Genomic DNA, 22598 nt, shown 5'->3' with positions numbered 1-22598 from the left:
CTGAGAAGGTGAATTTTCCAGAGTTAATAGATGACTGAATGTAATGTATGGGCCCCAAGTCTAAAGGGATCAACCTTTTACAGGCTTTCAGGATACTAGTTGAACCGAGGTAAGAAGGCAGGCAGCAAAGGCTTTTGGATAAGTGGGCAGGGGACCCAGGACCCTGTGGAGCCTCTCTGTTTAACCCTTTCTGCTCAGATGTCGAGGCCGATGTCCCATCCAGCTAGCTTCTGGTTTCTCCTGGGGACGGGCCCTACCGCTCTGAGTGAGCGTCGCGAGTAACACCCATCTTCTTCTTCTGCAAAGGTGGACGCCACTACCGCCCATCGGATCGATGGCCTGGCCGCGCTGAGCATGGACCGCACTGGCCTGATCCGGGAAGGGCTGCGCGTCCCCGGCAACATCGTCTATTCTAGCTTGTGTGGACTGGGCTCGGAGAAAGGCCGGGAGGCTGCCACGAGCACTCTAGGTGGGCTTGGGTTCTCTTCCGAGAGAAATCCAGAAATGCAGTTCAAACCGAATACCCCTGAGACGGTGGAGGCTTCCGCTGTCTCCGGAAAAGCCCCCAATGGCTTCAGTGCTATCTACAAAACACCACCCGGAATACAAAAAAGTGCTGTGCCCACAGCAGAAACCCTGGGCTTGGACAGGCCCGCCGGCGACAAACAGAGCCCTCTGAACATCAATGGTGCTAGTTACCTGCGGCTGCCCTGGGTCAGTCCTTACATGGAGGGCGCCACGCCGGCCATCTACCCTTTCCTCGACTCGCCAAATAAGTATTCACTGAACATGTACAAGGCCTTGCTACCTCAGCAGTCCTACAGCTTGGCCCAGCCGCTGTATTCGCCGGTCTGCACCAACGGGGAGCGTTTTCTCTACCTGCCGCCGCCTCACTACGTCAGTCCCCACATCCCGTCATCGCTGGCTTCGCCCATGAGGCTCTCGACCCCTTCGGCCTCCCCAGCCATCCCACCTCTGGTCCACTGCGCAGACAAAAGCCTGCCCTGGAAGATGGGCGTCAGTCCCGGGAACCCCGTTGATTCCCACGCCTACCCCCACATCCAGAACAGTAAACAGCCGAGGGTGCCCTCTGCCAAGGCGGTCACCAGCGGCCTGCCCGGGGACACGGCTCTCCTGCTGCCCCCTTCGCCTCGGCCTTCACCCCGGGTCCACCTTCCCTCCCAGCCCGCCGCAGACACCTACTCGGAATTTCACAAGCACTACGCCAGGATCTCCACCTCGCCCTCCGTCACCCTGTCAAAGCCATACATGACGGTCAGCAGCGAGTTCCCATCGGCCAGGCTCTCCAACGGCAAGTATCCGAAGGGCCCGGAAGGGGCCGAAAGTGCCCAGCCGGTTCCCGGGCACGCCCGGAAGGCGGCGGCTCAAGACAGGAAAGACGGCGGGTCCCCTCCTCTGTTGGAGAAGCAGACGGCTACCAAAGACGTCACCGATAAGCCGCTGGACTTGTCTGCGAAAGTGGTGGACGTGGATGCTTCCAAAGCCGACCACATGAAAAAGATGGCTCCCACGGTCCTCGTGCACAGCAGAGCTGGAAGCGGCTTAGTGCTGTCCGGGGGCGACATTCCGAAAGAAACCCTGTCTCCTCCCGGAAACGGCTGTGCTATCTACAGGTCTGAAATCATTAGCACGGCTCCCTCGTCCTGGGTGGTGCCCGGGCCGAGCCCCAACGAAGAGAACAACGGCAAAAGCCTGCCGCTGAAGAACAAGGCCTTGGACTGGGCGATACCGCAGCAGCGGAGTTCATCGTGTCCCCGCATGGGCGGCACGGACGCCGTGGTCACGAACGTCTCGGGCTCAGTGTCGAGCGCGGGCCGCCCGGCCTCCGCGTCGCCGGCCCCCAATGCCAACGCAGATGGCTGCAAGACCAGCAGGAGCTCCATGGACACCACGCCGTCGGTCATTCAGCACGTGGGCCAGCCCCCGACCACGCCTGCCAAGCACGGAGGCGGCGGCGGCGGCGGCGGCGGCGGTGGCGGCGGTGGCGGTGGTGGTGGTGGTGGCAGCAAGGGTGCCAAAGCCGGCAACCCGGAGCCCAGCTTCAAAGCAAACGAGAATGGCCTCCCGCCCAGCTCGATCTTTCTATCTCCAAACGAGGCGTTTAGGTCCCCACCAATTCCCTACCCCAGAAGTTACCTCCCTTACCCAGCACCTGAGGGCATCGCTATAAGTCCCCTCTCCTTACATGGCAAGGGACCTGTGTACCCTCACCCAGTTTTGCTGCCCAATGGCAGTCTCTTCCCTGGGCACCTTGCCCCCAAGCCTGGGCTGCCCTACGGGCTGCCCACAGGCCGGCCGGAGTTTGTGACCTACCAAGACGCGCTGGGGTTGGGCATGGTGCACCCCATGTTGATACCTCACACGCCCATAGAGATCACTAAGGAGGAGAAACCGGAGAGGAGGTCCCGCTCCCACGAGAGACGCTACGAGGACCCAACCCTCCGGAACCGGTTCTCCGAGATGCTGGAGGCCAGCAGCACCAAGTTACACCCAGAAGTCCCCTCCGACAAGAACCTGAAGCCCAGCCCCAGCTGGAATCAAGGGAAAACTGTCGTCAAGAGCGACAAACTTGTCTACGTAGACCTTCTCCGGGAGGAACCGGATGCTAAAACAGACGCGAATGTGGCCAAGCCGGCCTTCGCGGCCGACAGCGTGGGCCCCAGCGCTGAGCCCGCCAAGCCCCCGGCTGACCCGGCCCTGCAGCCGCACCGCGATTTCGTCGCTCTGAGAGAGGAGTTGGGGCGTATCAGTGATTTCCACGAAGCTTATGCTTTCAAACAGGCTCCGGGCCAGTCAGTCTTCAGCTTAAGCAAGGAGAACATTCCGGCGGGAACCAACAAGGAGAACCTGGGGCTGCCAGTCTCGACTCCCTTCCTGGAGCCAACTCTGGGGAGCGATGGCCCGGCTGTAACTTTTGGGAAAACCCAAGAGGATCCCAAACCATTTTGTGTGGGCAGTGCCCCCCCGAGTGTGGATGTCACCCCCGCCTATACCAAAGATGGAGCCGATGAGGCAGAATCCAGTGATGGCAAAGTTCTCAAACCGAAGCCATCTAAGCTGGCCAAGAGAATCGCGAATTCCGCTGGTTACGTGGGTGACCGATTCAAGTGTGTCACTACCGAACTGTATGCCGATTCTAGCCAGCTCAGCCGGGAGCAGCGCGCCTTGCAGGTGAGCCACCCCCCCCACCCCGCCCCACGCCCCAAATTTCAGTGACTTGACCAGTTGTCAGTTCTGTTTTGTTAATGTGGAAAGAGGATTGGGGGAGTATGGTAGGGCAGGGCGCCGGGCAGATTCGGTTAATGAAGATTATGGTCACGTAAATATATGACATGTGTCCAGTAAGGGGACGTGAGTGGGTAGCACTTAGGAGACTCACGTGTCTGGGTACTTGGCCGTTATTGTGTAGATGCTAAGAGAATTCCACTCAGACGCTGCTAACAGACGTGTTAATGATTGCGAAGGATAGCTAAAGACTGCATGACGTTTACCTATCAGTTGCCTTGATTTCTCTGCCATTACTGTACGTTAACGAATAATGCCTAGCAGTGCTGCTTAGAATGCCTTACGTGATACCTGGTGGAGGTGTGTAGCAGCCGCATGTCTGTGGGATTCGTGCAATTTTTTTTTTTCACCAAAAAAAAAAAAAAGCTCGCTTAAAGGGATAGAGTATGTATTTAACTTGCTAGTGAATGATAGATGTTGTATAGGAATTTCCTTACAATATTTTTACTTTTGATTAAAAGATAAATAAAGCCAAATTGTGTTGCAATGTTAAGAAAAAAATTGGTTTATGCTTATAAAAATGGATGAAGTTATCTAAATGATCCATTGAGTGCCCATTTTAATTACATAGATGGAAGGATTACAAGAGGACAGTATTTTATGTCTACCCGCTGCTTACTGTGAGGTCAGTTCTTCAAATTTTTATTACTAGAATCTTACATAAACCTTTTGAGTTAAATTTCATTTCCAAATATACAAAGGGAAGTTTGTGGGCCATGGTCGTCTTTATTCATTGTGCATTTTGTTTTCTTTTCTGTTGTGTTTTTGTTTTGTTTTCTTTGCGTTGTGTTTTTGTTTTGTTTTTATTTACCTTCAAAAAGAGAATGTCTCTGTGCCATGGTATATGTATGGGTATACATACACAACGCATATATATCTATATACATATGGCTTTACGAGTAACGACTGTGTGATTACTTACGTATAGCTATTCTTACATTTTTATCTGTTACGTTTTAAAATATCTCAGTTGTATCATAAATTGTGGTTGGTATTGGGCAAACTTTTCTTTGCAACTGCTTTCCTTTAAGGTAAGGCAAATGAAATAGCTTTGATGGTAAGGTGTTGTGTTTTTTTTTTTCCCGTCTCCGTTCTCTTTCTAGCGTGCAATGATGCGCTTCTCAGAGCTGGAGATGAAGGAGAGAGAAGGTGGCCACCCCACAGCCAAAGACTCCGAGGTGTGCAAATTCAGCCCCGCCGACTGGGACAGGTTGAAAGGAAGTCAGGACAAAAAGCCAAAGTCGGTCGCCCTGGAAGAGGCCATTGCCGACCAGAATGACAATGAGAGATGTAAGTAAACCCAAGCAGCTTGTGTGTGTGTGTGGGGGGGCAGTGCTCCCAGAGCTTCGGAGGGGTGTGTGATGGGACGCGGTTCACTGCAGCGGCCCTACGGCCAGTGAGCCGCGCAGAGAAATAGGCCGTTCTCGAGGGCCGAGGAGGGAAGGGCTGATTGTCCGTTCGAACGTGGTGGCGTCCAGGGATGAGGCACCCGTGAAAGATGATTTCTTGGGACGCATCTCCTTTTCCAGAGAAACGCCAGTCCTATAGCTAGTAGCTGTCTGATACGATTTAAGTGGGAGAATGGCAGCGAGGGAAGAAATGTGGCCATGTGTATTGTGTGCTGTTCCGTGGCGGGTACAGGTACGGTTCCCTTCCCTTCCCTTCTTTTTTGTACCAGTGGGATGATACTTCAGCTGGCGGCACTTCCCCCCCCACCACAGGGACAGTCTCCCATGGAATGGAGAATACTCGTATTCTCCTTCCAGAGGCAGAAGTTTTGTTAAAATGGGACGGAGGCTGATGGAGGCACCATAGCGATGAGATCATTATTTTCGGTGGCAGGTGTGTTGGCCATGGTTAGATGGTGACAGCGTGATCCGGGGGCGTGGTATAAAGGAGAGGGGGTCCTTCCCAGCAGACAGAGGTTGTATTCTGTTGGGGAGGCAGAATGGAGGGAAAGCTGGTGCTTTTCTCAAGTCACTCTTGGGGCCCAGCAGCTGGTCCCCCACTGTGGTGTGGGTCATGAGATTTGCTCGCGAGACTTCCCTGGCTGATATGGTGTGTGGGTAGAAAGTGGAGAAGGTCTTTTTCCATGCGTGTGGCTGAATGTCAAGGAGACAATGGGTGCAGAACCCTCTTGACACAGGACAGTCAAGGATGGGAGGTGCATCTGTGAGCTCTGTGCTATTAGGCATCATGGGTTTGGTGTTCATTGGCGCCTGATGGAGTTTGGGAGAATTTGTGGTCCTGGAGAGGGCGCTTCTCGCTGCCTAGGGCACAGACCCCTTCTCCGTCTGTACAGCACCCCCCCCTCAGCCTTTGGGTCAAAGGTCTGTGTCCAGGTTTCTGGGTAGGCCACACCAGGACCAGTTTGTTTTACTTCAGTCTCCAAAGAAGGGAGTTTTTGTCGTTAGTCAGTGGTGGGGACTCTGAGGCACCTGAAGTAAAGATTTCCTTAGTCTTCTACCTCAGGGGGATGGATAGGGGAACATGGAGGGTCCGAGCCGCTCTGGAGTAAAGCGGCAAAGAACGCCTTCCTCCATGCTCTCATGCTCGCTCTAGGCAGCCTTTTTTTCCGACTTGCCCATAATGCCAGCTGGGGAAGCCTCTCAGGGAGACGTGGTAGAGGTGGGCAAAGCCAAGTTAACGGCTAGGTGCCTCTCTGAAGAGAGGGAACGGGTGAGGTAGGCTGGAGCAAGGGAGCAAGAAGTTAGCCAGACTTGAGTCTCTTGCCCATTGTGTGGGTTTCTGGTAACATGGCCAGATCCGGGGGTGGGTCTGCTCGTCCCACCTCACTCACCCTGGCCTTCTTCCCAGGGAAGTTTGTGTCCTCCACATCTTTCCTAATGAACCTAGAGACGAGTACCCAGTCTGGTCAATGGAGAGCAGAGCCCAGATGATTTCAAAGGCCTCTCTTCTCCCCTCCCGAGTCCCTCCAGGCTCAGACCAACGGGTTCTTTTCCTGGAGCACCCAGGACATGACCCAGCAAGGCATAGGTCATCACCAAGGGCAGGAGAAGGATTGGGGAAGAGGTGGGGGTGGGGCTCATTTCTGAAGATCGGGACAACGAAGGAGGTGGGTCACCGTCCCCAGTCTTCTGGGGACTTGTGGTTTGTGGTTGGTCAAGAGGGGTACCCTAGAGGAACCGTTGTCCTTGCTGTCACCTCCTCATCTGGGGGACAGCAGGTGCTGGATCCATTCAGCTACTAATTAATGGGTCTTCTTGACCCTTTCTCCCTCATGTCTCATGCCCTGCTCCACACTGGCTCTTTCCTCCAGGGGTCCACGTGGTTGAGAGCCAGGCTGTGAGCACGTGGAAGCTAGGGGGGTGGGGGTAGCCAGGGGCTGTGAAGAGGGTAGAGGATGCCTTCCAGATGCCTTCCCTCTTCCAGGGCAGCCCTCCCCTCCCGCAGACCCTAGGAGCTTCTGAGATGGCGGGTGCTTCCTGCTTGGCCTCGGCTGGGCAGACATGGGTGCACATGGGTGCATCTCGTTGGGAGGGGCTGGCTTAAGAAGAGCGAATGAAGTCGGAAACAACGGTCAGGACTTTCATCTGCTGTTTATTTTTTATTTTTATTTTTTTTTTAAAGATTTTATTTATTTATTCGACAGAGATAGAGACAGCCAGCGAGAGAGGGAACACAAGCAGGGGGAGTGGGAGAGGAAGAAGCAGGCTCCTAGCAGAGGAACCTGATGTGGGGCTTGATCCCATAACGCTGGGATCACGCCCTGAGCCGAAGGCAGATGCTTAACCACTGTGCCACCAAGGCGCCCCTCATCTGCTGTTTATGGTAGTCGGGGTGGTCAGATTCAGTTTTTATTTTAGAAGTCCAGCCAATGCCTTAGGAGGCTTCGCAGACTTGGAAGCTTATCCATAGAGGAACCGTCAGTGGCATTTCGAAGGTGGGGAGGGACAAGGAGACTATTGGTCCCTTCCCCCGTGAACTGGGAGTGATGGTCTCCCTTGGCGGCCACTTGACTAGAGCAGAGCCAGGACCTGCTCCGTGGTGATACCTGGGCAGGACCTGGAAGAAGTCTCAGTCAAAAGACTTGACGAAACTTCTCTGGGGCCGAGCACCTGCATGTTCGTAAACTGCGTCGAGTTTGGAACCCGAGGTTCCCCGTGCCCCTTTTGTAGAGAGCGTGAGTTTCCACAGGCTTAGCCTTTGCTGGAGGAGCTATAGTTCCGTGCAGAGGAGGGACTTTCCATCACGGGGACCCGCCCACCTTGTTTAGGGCTCACGGGGGCCTGGTCCCCCACAGTGGGGAGGGTGCTTGGCTGCCCCGGTGAGGCGTTAATGTTGCCACGGCGATGTTTCTGTGAGGTGGCGCTATGGCACAACCATGGTAAGTTGTGGGATGTAGGCGCTGCGAGTCACGGGACCGCGCTGCAGAGAGCAAGTGTTAAGCCACGAACAACACAGCCACATTCACGGCTGCTTAGATCACGTGACCAAGAGCACATGCCTTCCCACTTGTAGAAGGGCTGAAAGTAGCAGCGATGGCGGCCCCGGGGGTTAGGACCCCTGTGTATCTAGCTCTCTGTCTCCTTTGCTTTCAAGGGTAACCCCACGAGCTATGGCTAGAATAGCTTCGTCGCCGAGCTCTGGGTCAGACGTGTGACATGGAGTCTCCCCCCTTAGCCGGTGGCCATGTGTCTCTTAGACAGTCATGGTGGGTGCTCTTCAGGAGTCTTTGGGGGGGGGGCCTTCACTGAGTCCAATTGGGATCTTTGCCCCGAGAGGCTCGGGAGTTGGGGAAAGGTTGGCGGGACCTAGTTTGGGGAAAGATCCTCTTGCAAAATAGGGATTCAGAAGGCAGCTCAGCTATGTTGCGTGGGCAGGTGATTTCATTGACCCGTGACTTGAGTCGCGGAAGGGTTCCTGGTAATGAGCCACAAGCGTTACATCGTGGGGTCCCTGGGACGCGGCAGGAGGGGATAGTCTGCCTGGAAGGTCAAGCACAGGAGCGCCCTCCCCTGCTGAGCGGGAGCAGCGGGCAAGGTGTGGCTTTGCTGCCTGTCTTGGTGGGTGAAGGGGCGCCCTCTGCCCTCAGGCAGCTTTTACCAGCTGGAGAGCCCGGAGGACACGGAGGGGAAGGGCTCTTGTCCGCGTGTTGGGGCGCTGTGGTGCAGCGAGGAACAGGGAGACGAGGTCTCCAGTCAGTCACTGCTTGCTGACCCCGCGAAAGGCCGGGAAGGTGGGGTCGAAATGCACCGCACGGTTGGAAGTTTGCAGCCAGGGTGAAGACCCCCGGAAAGCCGCCTCCTGGAGTAAGACGCGCCTCTTCAGACAAGTTGGGGCTGTTAACAGATAGAGGTGATTATGGGACCAGCAGTTAAAGTGTAAAATATGGAAGCGGAATCTTGGGATGGAGAGAGGTGTAAATGGATCAGGGCACATCTCAGGTGTGGACAGAGGCGGCCAGGGCCCCACGCAGCGTCCATCACCTCCCGGTTACCCCTGCTTTCAAATCACCTGCTTCAAGCCATCTTTCCTACCTGGGGTAGGGGGATGATGCATCCACTAAATTAACTTTAAAATTGTGCACTGATCCCCAGCGCCTCCCCTGGGGCTTGCTGGGAAGGCTGGCCGAGGCTGGCCAGAGACGTCAAATAGTGTTAACCAGGAGGGCTCATGTCTGAAAATTTCCTGTGGTGGGGCTAACATTCAAGCTAGTCTGACGGTCTTGGCATCCTTCCGTTCGTTAAAGTGATTTCTCCAGCCTTTTTCTTAGCTGGGCCCGGCCTGTGTTTATGAAGCCCACCCCCAGGACGCAGCTTGCGGTAATAGTCCCACTTTACAACTGAAGGGGGCCGAGTTGTAAAGTAGCGCTGTTACTGCCAGAGCAGTTAAGAGGGTCACAGAGCAGCAGGCACGCGCGAGGCGCAGCCTGCCCCCTTTGCTTGCCCGGGCCCAGCCCAGGCCGGCGGTCATCCCGGCTGCCCACTGAGCTCTGTGTCGGGACGCTGCCGTGACAAGACCCACATGGTTGGGTCCTTCCACCATGGAGAGCACAGGCTAGCCAAGGCCAGGGAGAACCCCCCCCCCACACACACACCTGACCACCACTAACTGGTGGTGATGCCCCCAAGAAAAAGCCGATCAGGGAAGCAGCTGGGCTGGTCAGGAGCGGGAGTGATATTTGAAGTGGCCGGGGGTGGGATGGGTTGGGCACATGAAGAGTGTGTTTCTGGCATCGTCTAGGGATGGACTCGAGCAGTTCTGCTCAGTGTGACCGGAATACCCAGCCCCCACTCCTTAACATCGCAGGGATGCTTATGGAATTCTTTTGTGTATTAGAAGAAAGGTGACCCAGACCGTCGATGAGCCATTTCTTAGGCTAGAGCCGCAGCAGCGCGTGATGTCAAGCTGAGGCGATGTGAGGAAAGGTCCCGAGTCCGTGCCCGGTCGAGCAGGAGGAGGCCACGTGGCATAGGGAGCGCTAGAGCAAGAGCAGCTCACCAGACCTGGCGCAATGGGACACACCTGACGGCAAAGGGGGCGGGGCCTGGGGTTTGGAATGTCCTCAGGTGCTTTCGTGTGAAGGAAGGCATGAAAGGAGTGCCAGGTGGGGTAACTGGCGGCCCCCTGGGTGTGCGTGGTGTCACCGAGGAGTTGGGGGACTAACGTAAGCTTTTTCCCCTCCCCGGACGGGAGAAAGACACGGGGACACGTGGTAATCAGGTTGAGTTCTTCGAAATTGGCCTTGACCCTTGTGTGCACACCAGGAAGCCTCTCCTTTGGCTTCCCCGGGCTCCTCTTCCCGTCGCCCTTGGTCCCAGCTTCTCTGCCTGCCAACACTCCCCGCGCCAGCCCTCTTCACTGTCTCCCGGTTGACCCAAGGGGGCACGGATGCGATCCCTTCTGCAGATGACATGTAGGAGCTATTTGTTCTCTTTATTACAGAGCCTTCCTTTTATTTCAAAATAATGCCCTCAGCAAATGTTTCCCGAGAGAGTTCTTCGGTCAGCCCTGGCTTGGTTGGCTCTTGCCGCGGGGTCACCTGCCCCCTGTGGGAAAGGGCCCCGGGAGGGACCTAAGCGTCATCGAAGTTGCGGCGATGCCTCATCTTCCCAGTCTCCTCGTGCCCCAACTAGAAGAAGGTAGAAGGAGAAAGTTGAGCGTCGTATGTCTCTGCTTTCTGCTTTACTTGCCGATGGGCTTTGTGCTTGGAGTGCGTGAGGCCCCCGGTCTTCCGGAGAAGGGTCTGTTGGTGGCAGGTTAGCACGGGCACGGAGGTCCTGCCTTCTCACGGTGACCTTTGAGCCTTCATTCCTTGTACTCCTGTCTCCCCGCCCACCCCAGGCGAATACAGTGCTGGCAACAAGCACGATCCTTTTGAAGCTCCAGAGGACAAAGATCTTCCTGTGGAGAAATACTTCGTGGACAGGCAGCCCGTGAGCGAGCCACCCACTGACCAGGCGGCTGTGGACATGCCGCACAGCCCCACCCTCCGGCTGGACAGAAAGCGCAAAGTCTCAGGTGACAGCAGCCACACCGAGACAGCCGCGGAAGAGCTGCCGGAGGACGCTCTGCTGAAAGCCAAGCGGAGACGAGTCTCGAAAGGTGAGCTCGGTCGGCTTCGGCTGCCTGCGCATGCGGCCCCAGGAGGACAGCCCCAAGCTGTGCTGCACCCCCTAGCCGCGGGGCGCCCCGGGGGAGTCCCTAGTGCCGAGCCGTGGAGGTCCCCCGTTCCCCCCCTCCCCCGCCCTGGAGCCCCGGGGAAGCCGCTCACGCCTCCCCTGTCCCCAAAGCAAGATGCAGGAGCTCGAGCCCAAAGATGGCCAAAGATGAATAAGTCCCCTCCCGAGAGACTTGGTGACCGGCTCAAGCAGAGGCAGTGACCACTCACTCCCCTTCCCTCCCCCACCCCTATTAGTGATGCATAAGACACTTTGTTCCCCCCCCAGGGGGCTTTTTGATTAATTTGTAGTTATTTCTCCATTAGATGACGGGCCTGAGAGGGAAATGACAAACAGTTCCTCTAACCACTTAGAAGAGCCACATTGTAGTGAGCTGACCAAGCTGAAGGTGTGCATTGAATTAACAGGGCTCCATCCTAAAAAGCAACGCCACTTGCTGCACCTTAGAGAACGCTGGGAGCAGCAGGTGTCGGCAGCAGAGAGCAAACCTGGCCGCCAGGGCAGGAAGGAAGTGACCCAGGCGCTTCAGCCTGAGGTCACCGCCCAGGGCAATAACAGCCCCGAAGAGAAACCCGGCAGGAAAAGGGCTGAGGCCAAAGGCAACAGAAGCTGGTCGGAGGAGTCCCTCAAATCCAGTGACAATGAACAAGGTACGCAGAGGCCGCCCCGCTCCTGGAGGGTGGGTCACCTGCCTTCCGTGGGGAAGGGCCCTGGGAGAGCCGAGCGCCAGAGAAACGGACGGACCAGGATGTGGCAGGCGGGGGTGCTTTCCTTCAAGGTCCTTCCAGCCTCCGCCCTTGCCTTGGGAATATACAGTGAGGGGCTCAGGAGGGAGCTTGTCTTCCTGGCTCCTGCTCTGGGCCCGGGCCTGGGCAGGAAGGGGAGGTCCGGGTGACCCCGTGGGGCTGGCCAGCACCCTCTGTCCAGCCTTAGCCTGTGTCCGCTCGCTTAGGTCCAGAGCACGCAGCCCCCGAGCCCCCCCCCCTCCACGTGGGTGGGGGTGGGAGATCTGGAAGGGCTGGCTCCTGCCCTCCTGTCCCGGTCCTTTGAGGAAACTTGGGGCCGTTTGGCGTTTTGTGGGTTAACCTATTTGCTGTTTGAATGTGGGATAATTAAAATATTAATGCTTTGGAAACATAATTGGTATATCTTTAAAAACTGAAGCCGCTCCAGTGATCAGTGCTAACAATGGGCTTTTCTTTCCACACCGGCTACAACTGTGTAACGCCCGCTTCTTTTCCCCCTCCTTCCTTCCCCCCCGCCACCCCCTCCGGATTTAGGCTTGCCTGTGTTCTCCGGCTCTCCGCCCATGAAGAGCCTTTCATCCACCAATGCGAGCGGCAAAAAGCAGACTCAGCCAAGCTGCACGCCAGCCTCGAGGCCGCCTGCCAAACAGCAGAAAATTAAAGAAAGCCAGAAGACAGATGTGCTGTGCACAGACGAAGAAGAGGATTGCCAGGCTGCCTCCCTGCTGCAGAAATACACCGACAACAGCGAGAAACCATCCGGGAAGAGACTGTGCAAAACCAAGCATCTGATCCCTCAGGAGCCCAGGCAGGGCCTGTCGCTGACGGGGGACTACTATGTGGAGAACGCGGACGGCAAGGTACCTCTTGCCCCTCTGCTCCCCGCTGGGCTGGGGACAGAGCGTCCCTTTTCCCACGTTCCTCCCCGAACGTCACTCCTGCCCCCCTCACGAGGTCCCCTCCACACAAGCCCATCTTCTCCCCCAAAACAAAAGCCAAGGGAAAGGTCCTTCCTCTGCTCAGGTCTGTCACTCGGGGAGGAGGGCCGGAGAAGCCGGTGCGTGACGCCGGGCTTAACTGCGCGCTCCATCCGGTTTTGTGACAGGTGACCGTCCGGAGGTTCCGGAAGCGGCCTGAGCCCAGTTCCGACTACGATCTGTCACCAGCCAAGCAGGACCAGAAGCCCTTCGACCGTTTGCAACAGTTGCTACCAGCTTCCCAGTCCTCACAGCTGCCACGCTCCAGCTCCCCTCCAGAGACCACCCAGTCGCGCCCGATGCCTCCAGAAGCACGGAGACTCATCGTCAACAAGAACGCGGGCGAGACCCTCTTGCAACGGGCCGCCAGGCTCGGCTACGAGGTGAGGGGCCTTGGGGGGTCCAGCGGGGTCCGGGCAGGGACTCGGAGCGCAGCCCCCTCCTCATCCGGGGCTGGGCCGGGTGTTCCAGCAGGATGTTTGCGTCCGCCCCACTCGCGCTCCCCGCTCCCGTCTCCTTGCTGGCGTGTTCAGTCGCCATGTGAAAAGAAAGGCCTCTGATGTTCACTTCGTGTTCAGGCAGGTAGCTGCTTCGGCACCCTCCAGTCTCGCTACTTATCTCTGATACAAAATCTGACATAACCCAGGGCTTGGCGACTGGGGGAATTTTAATGAGCCCTTGCGGATTCTGATTAGCAAGGGGGAGAGAAGTTATTAGCTCTATTTTGGGTTGCTTGTGCTGTTCCGGACAAAGTGGTGCCCCTGGTGGGAACGGGCGGGAGATGTCTGGGTAGGGGTTGGGGTTGGGGGGCAGACCTGAAGAGTTTTTTTTTCTGAGCGTGGGTTGGAGGGGGGGTGGCTGAGGGCTGCCGAGGGGGAGGGGGACGGGGACTCCGGCTGTGCCTAAGACTCACCGCCCCTCCCCCACCCTGCTCCTCTCCCAGACCTGCTCAGGCTGGAGTTGCCCTCTGAGAGATAGATTACCCCCTCTGCCCTGCGCGGCTCCCCCACCACACTTGTCAGATGAAATTGTGATGTAATAGCCCACAGGGCAAAGGCATTTTTTATGCTGGCATCAGCCCTCTGGGAGTTGAATGGTGGAAATAAAAGAGGACTCGGCATGCTGAGTGTGGAGGTGTGGACGAGCGCCGCCGTGGCAGGGCCTGTGCTGGCCCGGAGTCCTGGCCCCCACACCCTGGCCAGCTCTGTGCTTCCGTCCACTGTGTGGGGGAGCCCTTCCTGGTGTGACCGCCTTGACCCCCAAGCCAGCCCCCCCCCCCTCCCCGGGCATGACTGTATAGGAAGCACCAGTGATTTCTTAGTTTGGGGGTAGTTTTGGGGATCCGTTAAATGTGCTATTGTTTGTACCAGCGTTCCTCTTCTGGATTGCCTGGAGAGAACTCTCTCGAATGATTTTTGGTTAGGGGAGGTGAAATCCCCGTGGCAGCCGGTTGGCTTCCCGCGAGCTGAGAGCTGCAGCACCTAGGATGACCAGGCCGATACCATACCCAGTGCTGAGCTAGAGCCCGCGTGCCCGTGCCCCGCCTTCGCTCCTCTGCGCGTGATTGGTCCTCACTGAGAAAAGGGACCTGTGCTCCCGGCAGACGCTGGATGAGAGGAGGAACAGCAGGAGGGCAGGGCTCCCCGCCTCTCCTCTGATCTTGGCATTTCCAACAGTCTCCATTAGGGACCAAAGACCCTTGTTGGTCCTCTAGGGAAGCTTCCATTTTGGTTTTTGTGGAACCAGTGGGTCTGAGGCCTGGACCAAGGGGGCACTTACTCGACCTGTGTGCTTTTAAGCTACGTACCGGGCCTTTGATGGCACCTGAAGCCTTGGAAATGTTTATGTCAGGACAGCTGGGTTTTGTTTTGTTTTCCCCCTTCACACCTAAAGTTCAGTATGTAAGTTGCATAGACCGCCGGTGGGATGCTGAACTAGGATTTAACTAGGATTTCATTGGGCAGAATTTAAAATATTGGGAAGATGGCCAGTTGGATTTCCCAGTCTAAATCTTTGAAAACTGAAGGACAATCTGTTTAACCCCAAAAAGGCACGTTTCACGAAGGCATGGATTTGGGAGGGTCTTCCAAAGGTCAGTCTTTCCCACTGAGTTTCTGCTTAGCTGGAGATACTGTGTGTCGTAAAAAAGGCCATCGGAACTTTGTGTTGTGGTTATCTGGTCCTTAAGGTTCAGAAACACCCTCCGTGTTAAGTAGACCACTTGCGTGGCTGGAGACACTTGAAGCTTTCCCTCCCGATGAAAAGGCTTCTGTTTCTTAGGCTAAAATGCCAGTGTGCAACCACATGCTTGTGCGTTTAGTGGTGATGGTTAAATTTTCTATGAATTGAATAAATCATGTTTTTAAAAAAGTTAATGAGGCATTTAATTAATTAACAATGTCGGGTTTATGGCCTTTATGGTTACATTTTGCGGTTAATGGCATTCGGCTTATAGCCGCTTAACAGAGAATTGTCCAACGAAAACAGTGTAATTTTGTTTGGAAATGGGTGGGCTGCCCTTCCAACCCTCCCATTTCTAGTGTCAAAAATCAGCCAAGAACTGGGTCGGGTAGGCCAACTTGCCCAGCCTCGTTGCCATTATCTCTGTGGCTGACAGCAGTGGCCAGCAGCGAGGAGGGTGTAGTTCGTTAAGCCGGGTTGACCCTAACAGAGCGGGCCTCGCGGGACGCTCATCGCAGCTGGATTGCATCCCTCTCAAAGGGGCCCCCTTGGGCCCTCTGACTCTTCCCAGCTGACCAGGTGCTGGAAGACTTGAGCTAGTACTTGGTGTTCATTGCACTTGGGGCTTAACCTCTCTGGACCTCTGTTTCCCCAAGCGTGGAATGAGAACAGTACCACCTTCCCTTCCGGCTGTCCCGTAGCTTACTGTGGGGTAACAGGTGACATCCTTATTTGGGGAGACCGAGAAGCGCTATAAATAGCACAGTGCAGTTAGGGCAGCCCGTGGCCGGCGAGTGCCTGCTGCCTTCTGCCTTCTGCCTCTCCTGCCGCCTTCCAGAAGAGAGTCGACTTACCCATCAGCTTGGCCATCCTTTCATCTCGAAGTACCCTCGAATCAGCCCAGTAGCGATGGAGGTTTCCAGGTGAAGGCCATGATTGTCAGAGCAAATAAACCCTGGGTTGATAGGACACCAGGCAGGCCGCCGGGACCCGGGTAAATTGATCCGCGCACAGCAGTCGGTGGCGCTTAGACCTGATCCCAGAGCCACGTGACGAGGCCTCTCCCTGGCTGGGGCACACAACTCGTTAGCTTGCAGCCGTCCACCCGAGCCTGGAGTGAGGGCTGCCAAAAGAGCAGCAGCTTCATGCGGTATCCTGGATACCGGGGCTCAGGGCAGGTGGCCTGGGAGCCCAGAGGATTGTGGGCTTTCTGGCAGGTTGGGCTCCGAACGAAGAAACGCATCTGTGGGCATTCCTTCTTTCTTCCTCCTTCAGTTTTGGAGGGGAGCTGCCGTGGTGACCTGAAGCCACAGGGCACCGATGGCCAGGTTTACCAGCATGCAGCATTAAGTTCACAGGGTGAGCATATGAACATTCTAGTTAGCTCCCAAGTAAATGGTCACTTCTGATTGATGGGTCCCCGGAAGGGCACAGAAGGTTTGCCCACCTTACATCTGCGGGTGGCTGGAATGACCCCTGTTTGGGGTTTAACAGATGCGTTATTTCAAAGGTGTCACAGGGAGACCTGCTCTGACCCCATCCAGCTCCCCCTCAGCAAGGAGACTGTGTGTAGGCTGGCCCCGCCTACCCCCAGCTCTGGGAACCTGACAGCTCTCTGCTGGGCATGACTTGTAGGAAAACAGTGTCGTGTGTTTTCCGGTGGCAAACGCTGTTCTATGTGTTTGAAAACTTTCTTAATCAAGGTAATAAAACATGGAATAAATTACTGCTCTGCTTACCGGGAGCGGTTCATATTAATATTTTAACACACCAAAGAAGTCAGATTAATAACAGTGATTCTAATGCAAACCGTTGACATAGAATATCTTCTGAGACGGTGGGGGAAGGGTAGGCTTGTTTTATTTAGTTCTCCAGATGTGTAGGTTGCAGCGTGTGGTTTTTCGGATCCCTGTCATTAACTTAAGTAACTATGAAAATGTTACATATGGATCCGGCTCCCAGGGGGGTGGCGGAGGTGAAATAGACGTGGGGTTATCTGAAGTATTCTGTGTGCTTTCTCGACGTCGTGCAGAGAGAGCGCGTCTCTTGTTGTACCCTACTTACCCTGCAAGCGGGAGCGTGGGAGGACCTGGCTAACCTGACGCGCCATCCCTCCCTCTCTACGTGAAGGAATGTTCTCCCGGCTGATCTAATCTCTGTGCATTGGTCATCCACACTTTTATCTAGACTTGGGTTTCTATCCACTGCCACTTACTGAATGGACCCATTGACTCCATTACACGTGCTCTTGCCACCTCCCCAGCAACCCCCTCCCCCCGCTCCCCGCTGCCTCCCCCGGGGGCACACGCCTCTGAGGTCAGCCGCGCAGGGTTCCTGGTGCAGCGGTCTGATGGCGTCCCCCTCTCCCCATCCCCGACCACAGGAGGTGGTCTTGTACTGCCTGGAGAACAAGATCTGTGACGTGAACCATCGAGACAACGCGGGTTACTGCGCCCTGCATGAGGCTTGTGCGAGGGGGTGGCTCAACATCGTGCGACACCTGCTCGAGTACGGCGCGGACGTCAACTGCAGTGCCCAGGACGGAACCAGGTCAGTGGTGGTGGCTCTCGGGGGCAGGGGGAAACCCCAGAAGGAAAGACGGGGAGAGGTAACCTAAGCGCATTGATGGCTGAGTCTTCTAGAGTGGAATTGAACAGACCTTTCTGGCAAACGTCAATAGAACATTTATAAAAATTACTAAGGTTGCCCTGGATAGAAGGCCCTGAAGAAGTCGGAGCCTGCGTGATAACTGAGGGTGTTGGCTTTTTTAAGACCCTGCACCCTTTGTCAGTATCTACGAAATCACCTTATTTAAAATACATGTGAATTGATAGTCTCAGGAATACAGACAGAGGGTCAGCGGCCACTGGCTCCGTAGGACCTGCCCTGTCCTTGACCTTGGGTCAGAGGCCCAGGTCGGAGTCAGCCCAAGCGTCTTTCCTGCTTGTGTGTGGGATGCAACCGGGAGGCGGGGCGGAGGGCTTTGCTGGCAGGCGTAAAATGAGCAAAACCGCAAGGTATTTGGTGTCTCATGGTTTCCGAGTAGTGTTCCCTCAGCATGGGACTGCGGGCAGCGTTCTGACCCCAGTGGACACGGGCGGGAAGATTCTGTACCCTTCTGAGAGCTCACCCCCCAGGGACTCTGCTTCGGGGCCAGAGGCGTGATCATCTGTCTCCAGGCTGCCAGAGCGCAGACTTCTGGAAAGGCTCCACTTTGCACCTAGTTTCCTTTTTAAAAAGGAGTAGGGGGGCGCCTGGGTGGCAGAGCGGTTAAGCGTCTGCCTTCGGCTCAGGGCGTGATCCCAGCGTTATGGGATCGAGCCCCACATCAGGCTCCTCCGCTATGAGCCTGCTTCTTCCTCTCCCACTCCCCCTGCTTGTGTTCCCTCTCTCGCTGGCTGTCTCTCTCTGTCAAATAAATAAAATAAAAAATAAAAAAAAAATAAAATAAAATAAAAAGGAGTAGGATTTTTTTTTTTTTTAAACGGTAGAACAGTTGCTTGGCATTTTGGCTTCCATAATGGTGTGATCCCCACCACCACCCCCCCCCCCCGCGCGCACCATAAATTCTTTTGTCCCCAGCCTGTGTCACTACTTAAGTTCATTGAAAACGGTCTCAGTTTAGCTTGAGTTTCCTCCTCGGGCCCTGGGTTAAAACAGATTCGTATTTGAGAATTAGGCTTGAAATGGTCCTTTCACCTGCGTTGGAAAGGGTTACATGTAGAAATAACAAGAGTAGGTCATTGCTTGACCGTGGGCCGCTCCCGGTGCCTCCGTTCCCCTATCCGGAATGGCCGCGCACGCCTCCAGTTTTGCCCGTCGTCAGAGGCGAGCGCGGATTTAACCCCCCGCGCGTCTCTTCTAGACCTCTCCATGATGCCGTTGAGAACGATCACTTGGAAATTGTCCGCTTGCTCCTCTCCTATGGTGCTGACCCCACTCTGGCTACGTACTCAGGTAGAACCATCATGAAGATGACCCACAGCGAACTGATGGAGAAGTTTTTAACAGGTACGACAGAGTTCCAGAAATGGCCTTAGTCCAGCCATTTAGATGGCTTCTTCACTCCCGTCTGTCCGGGGCCTACCCCCTCACTTACGGGGCGCACCCTTCCTCACCTTATCTATGCTTGCTGGGGAAAGTTAGTCTGCCAGAGAAGGGCTACGTGATTCAGAGAAGAGATGCGCACTGTCTTCGCTCGCGAGGACCGAGAACATTCTTAGCTTGCCAGCCTAGCTTTTTTGGCGGGCCAGGGGCAGTAAGGGTGGTCCGTGGGTCAGGAAGGCGGGTGGACACGGGTAAGTAGGTTCTGGACCCTTGTGGCCGAGAGCAGGGTATTGGAAGTGCACCCGAGAGGGAGGGCTGTGGGCTAGACAGGAATCACACACCAGCCCCCACAGGGAAGTGCCCCCTACCGCGGCCAGTGTTTCATTCCTCCCCGCGGGGTTTATCTTGTTTTTCTCTCTCCAGATTATTTAAATGACCTACAGGGTCGCAGTGACGAAGACTCCAGTGGCTCTTGGGAGTTCTACGGTAGCTCTGTGTGTGGTGAGTACCTGTCCGTTCTCGTTCGGTGGCGAGTGAATGAGCGACAGAACATTTCTCTCGCGCGTGGGTGAGGGGTGGCGGGCGGCGGGTGCCGTAAGCAGGGCAGAGTTGGGCAAGACTTTCTAAAGAGTCCTCTTCTGACAACAGCGGGCCTCTCGCGGCAGCTTGCTGATCTCTTGTCCCTCTTGTTTGCCGTCCATTAGAACCAGATGATGAAAGCGGATATGATGTTTTAGCGAACCCCCCGGGACCGGAGGACCAGGATGACGACGACGAGGCCTACAGCGATGTGTTTGAATTTGAGTTTTCAGAAAGCCCCCTCTTACCGTGTTACAACATCCAAGTGTCCGTCGCTCAGGGGTGAGCATGGCTGTCACGTGCTTGAGGGAGGCTGAGCTGCTGGGGGGCCAGAGTTAGAGACCCCTTTTGGCAGATGGCGGCCGGGCGGGCAGGCGGGTGAATGAATCCTCAGTGGCCACGAACCACCCATCCTGCAGTAGATCCTTTCTGGAAAAGGTGTGGAGCGGAGGACAGGATGGTCTAACTGCCCTTATCAGGGACCGCCCACTGCGTACCCCAGCCCCAGCCCAGAGGACATTGAATTCAGTGGCTGGAATTTCACAGAAGAGTTGGGGCAACTTAGATCCTTAGGTCACTGAACTTTTTCGGAAAGGGGTCCTCTTCAGGAGCCCCCCGCCACAGGCCACCGTAGGGACCTTCCACGGCACTTGAGGTCTCCTGGCCTGTGCTGGTGCACCCCCTTCTCGTGTGAGACTGAAAAGAATGGTATGTGGTATCTGGGCTCTGGAGTGTCGTCAGATTTGGTGAGACCCAGTCTTGCCCCCAGGGTTGGGCCATTGGGCTGCCGATGACCAATCCCTTGGAGGGGGTGTACCCCACAGGCTGGCGGGCTGTGTGTTGACACAGGTGCTTAAGGAGTAGCCACCTCCTCGGGCTCCGAGGCCGTAAGCACGTGGGCTGCTAGAGCGACACCGTAGTCGTAACAAGCCGCATACAGCGTGGCCAGGCGCACGGAAGGAATGGAACACCTTCTTTCTCGGAAACGCGCCTCCCAGAGCACGGAGGCACGGGGCTGGAGCGTGGGGAAGGGAGTGCAAGGCGGCCAGCGCTCTGTGATGCTCGTGCTCCTTTCGGGAGGAGGGGACAGGACAGGACAGGAGAGACCAGGAGGTCTCCGGGAATGGCTCTCGGGCTGGGGCACAGGAGGCTTCCCACAGTGACAGCGGGGCACTCGCCTTGGAGAGTGGTGACCCGAGCTGTGGCCACTGTTTGCCTGGCAGCCTCTGGCAGCACTGTGACACCCCGAGGTGAGGCTCCTTCCGAGGTACCGTCCCTGCTCCCGTCTGAGTCGGCCTGTCCTCTCTTGGCGGTCGATTAGCAAATCCAGACGGGTCCCACGTTGTCACCTCCGGAAGTAGCTCTCCTAGGGATGGTGAGACACCGGGCCGGGGCGGCAGTGTCCCAGCAGAAGTGACACCCCCCCCTTCCCGGCCGGCCCATCGGCGCGGGGGTTCCGAGTACGGAGTGCATTCAGGTTGGCCCAGAAACCTTGAACCGCTCTCCTGTCTCGTCCGCAGGCCTCGAAACTGGCTGTTGCTTTCGGACGTGCTCAAGAAGCTGAAAATGTCCTCCCGCATCTTCCGCTGCAATTTCCCGAACGTGGAAATCGTCACCATCGCCGAGGCCGAATTTTACCGGCAAGTGTCGGCAAGTCTCTTGTTCTCCTGCTCCAAAGACCTGGAGGCCTTTAACCCCGAGAGCAAGGAGCTCTTAGATCTGGTGGAGTTCACCAGCGAGCTGCAGACTCTGCTGGGCTCGTCCATGGAGTGGCTGCACCCCAGCGACATGGTGTCGGACGACTACTGGTGAGCTCGCCGCGCCCGCCATGTACAGTGTGTCATAGTGTTAATCTTTGTGCATATGTGTCATAATACGACTATTTCTGTAAAGAAAGGACACTATTACATATGAAAATATCTCTTCTTTATATAAGAGAAACGACTCCAGTCAGAAGGACTTAGCAACATGTCGTGTTGTTCTGTTTTTTTGTTCTTGTTTTTTCCTTTTTAAACTTCTCAGTCAGTTTTTATGAAGTTGTTATAATGTTTCTTTACTTTTCAAATGCACACCTGCTTTTTGGGATATGTTCGTTTTTACCTGGAACATGAGTTTCTTTTCATTTCTTTTTTAAGGAAAAAAAAAATGAGGAAAAGGAGCTGGGACACTTGGACTCAGTGTCACACACAGCTCCCGTGACAGCGACCGCCACCGTTTCAGGTGTGGCCAGAGCCACGGGGTTGGTTTGGGGGCGTGAACTGGGTGAAGGCACTTGGCGATTGTTGTAACTTTATGTTTTGTTTACAGAGGACCTGCTCAGGCCAGGTCAGTGCTATTGGATATAATCCGGTAGCGTGTAATATAAATTCAAACCGTACCCACACACAACAACTAATTGTATGAAACTTTTATATCCTAATTTAAAAGCTGTGAAACTAGTTTTCACGCATCAAACCGGATTGTTTATATGTTTAAACATTTTATGCTCTTATTTAAAGAAGACTTTGAGCTATTTTTTTCTGTACCCTGTAAAATATTGAAAACTAACATCATATGTTGAGGTTGCTTGGAAATGTACATAAAAGTAAACTTTTCTGAACGGTGTGTTTATGTCTGAAACCTGTGCTCTAACTTTGTAAGTATTTATATTTTACAAACATTTTCTTAAAAGGCAATAAACCTGTTGAGGAAAGGAGAAAACCGAAGGATCTTGCGTCCTGTGTTTCCTACGACATTACCGTTGTCACAGATGCTTCTTGAAGTGATGCTGGTGGTCAGTCCCCTACAGAGGACTTCAGGGGAATTTATAGTCTCTGGAAACCAAAGCGGACAGAGCATTTCAGGGGAGTTAGACTCAGAACACGGTTTGGAGTCCTAGCCTAAAAGCTCAGTACATGTGCCTGTATTTTGATGTCTCTCAGATCCTTCTCAGCTTTTATTCTTGGTGCCCGAGTACAGCCTTACATTGTCTTTGGCCGTGACCGATGGCGTTAACTCCATCCTGGCCGACCCTTCATCGTTAAGGAGTGATCCTTCCAGAAACCGAGGGGTCGCATCCCTTCTCCCTCCAGACCTCATGTTTTTTTGTTACTTCTTATGGTCCAGGCCTGTAGTTT

General features: G+C 55.2%; 1 protein-coding gene across 7 annotated transcripts in view; it reads left to right on the top strand.

Annotated features, from left to right (window-relative positions):
- Positions 1–22184, top strand: part of BCOR (BCL6 corepressor) — a 44500-nt gene extending 22316 nt beyond the window's left edge. For 4 of the 7 annotated variants that reach the window (XM_044389365.3, XM_026513303.4, XM_026513302.4 and 1 more), the window contains exons 4-15: positions 307–3192; positions 3878–3931; positions 4410–4596; positions 10615–10875; positions 11258–11602; positions 12233–12558; positions 12804–13058; positions 17240–17406; positions 18722–18867; positions 19327–19404; positions 19608–19764; positions 21003–22184. In XM_044389365.3, the coding sequence (XP_044245300.2) occupies positions 307–3192; positions 3878–3931; positions 4410–4596; positions 10615–10875; positions 11258–11602; positions 12233–12558; positions 12804–13058; positions 17240–17406; positions 18722–18867; positions 19327–19404; positions 19608–19764; positions 21003–21294 (5154 nt within the window). In that variant the 3' untranslated portion in view covers positions 21295–22184. The remainder of the gene's footprint in view (positions 1–306; positions 3193–3877; positions 3932–4409; positions 4597–10614; positions 10876–11257; positions 11603–12232; positions 12559–12803; positions 13059–17239; positions 17407–18721; positions 18868–19326; positions 19405–19607; positions 19765–21002) is intronic. The other 3 variants (XM_048213430.2, XM_026513306.4, XM_026513307.4) reach the window with 2 other exon arrangements.
- The last annotated feature ends 414 nt before the right edge of the window (positions 22185–22598 follow it).

This window comes from Ursus arctos, chromosome X (genome assembly GCF_023065955.2).
Source record: "Ursus arctos isolate Adak ecotype North America chromosome X, UrsArc2.0, whole genome shotgun sequence".
Classification (NCBI taxonomy): domain Eukaryota; kingdom Metazoa; phylum Chordata; class Mammalia; order Carnivora; family Ursidae; genus Ursus; species Ursus arctos.
This window is presented reverse-complemented; position numbering and strand designations above follow the sequence as displayed.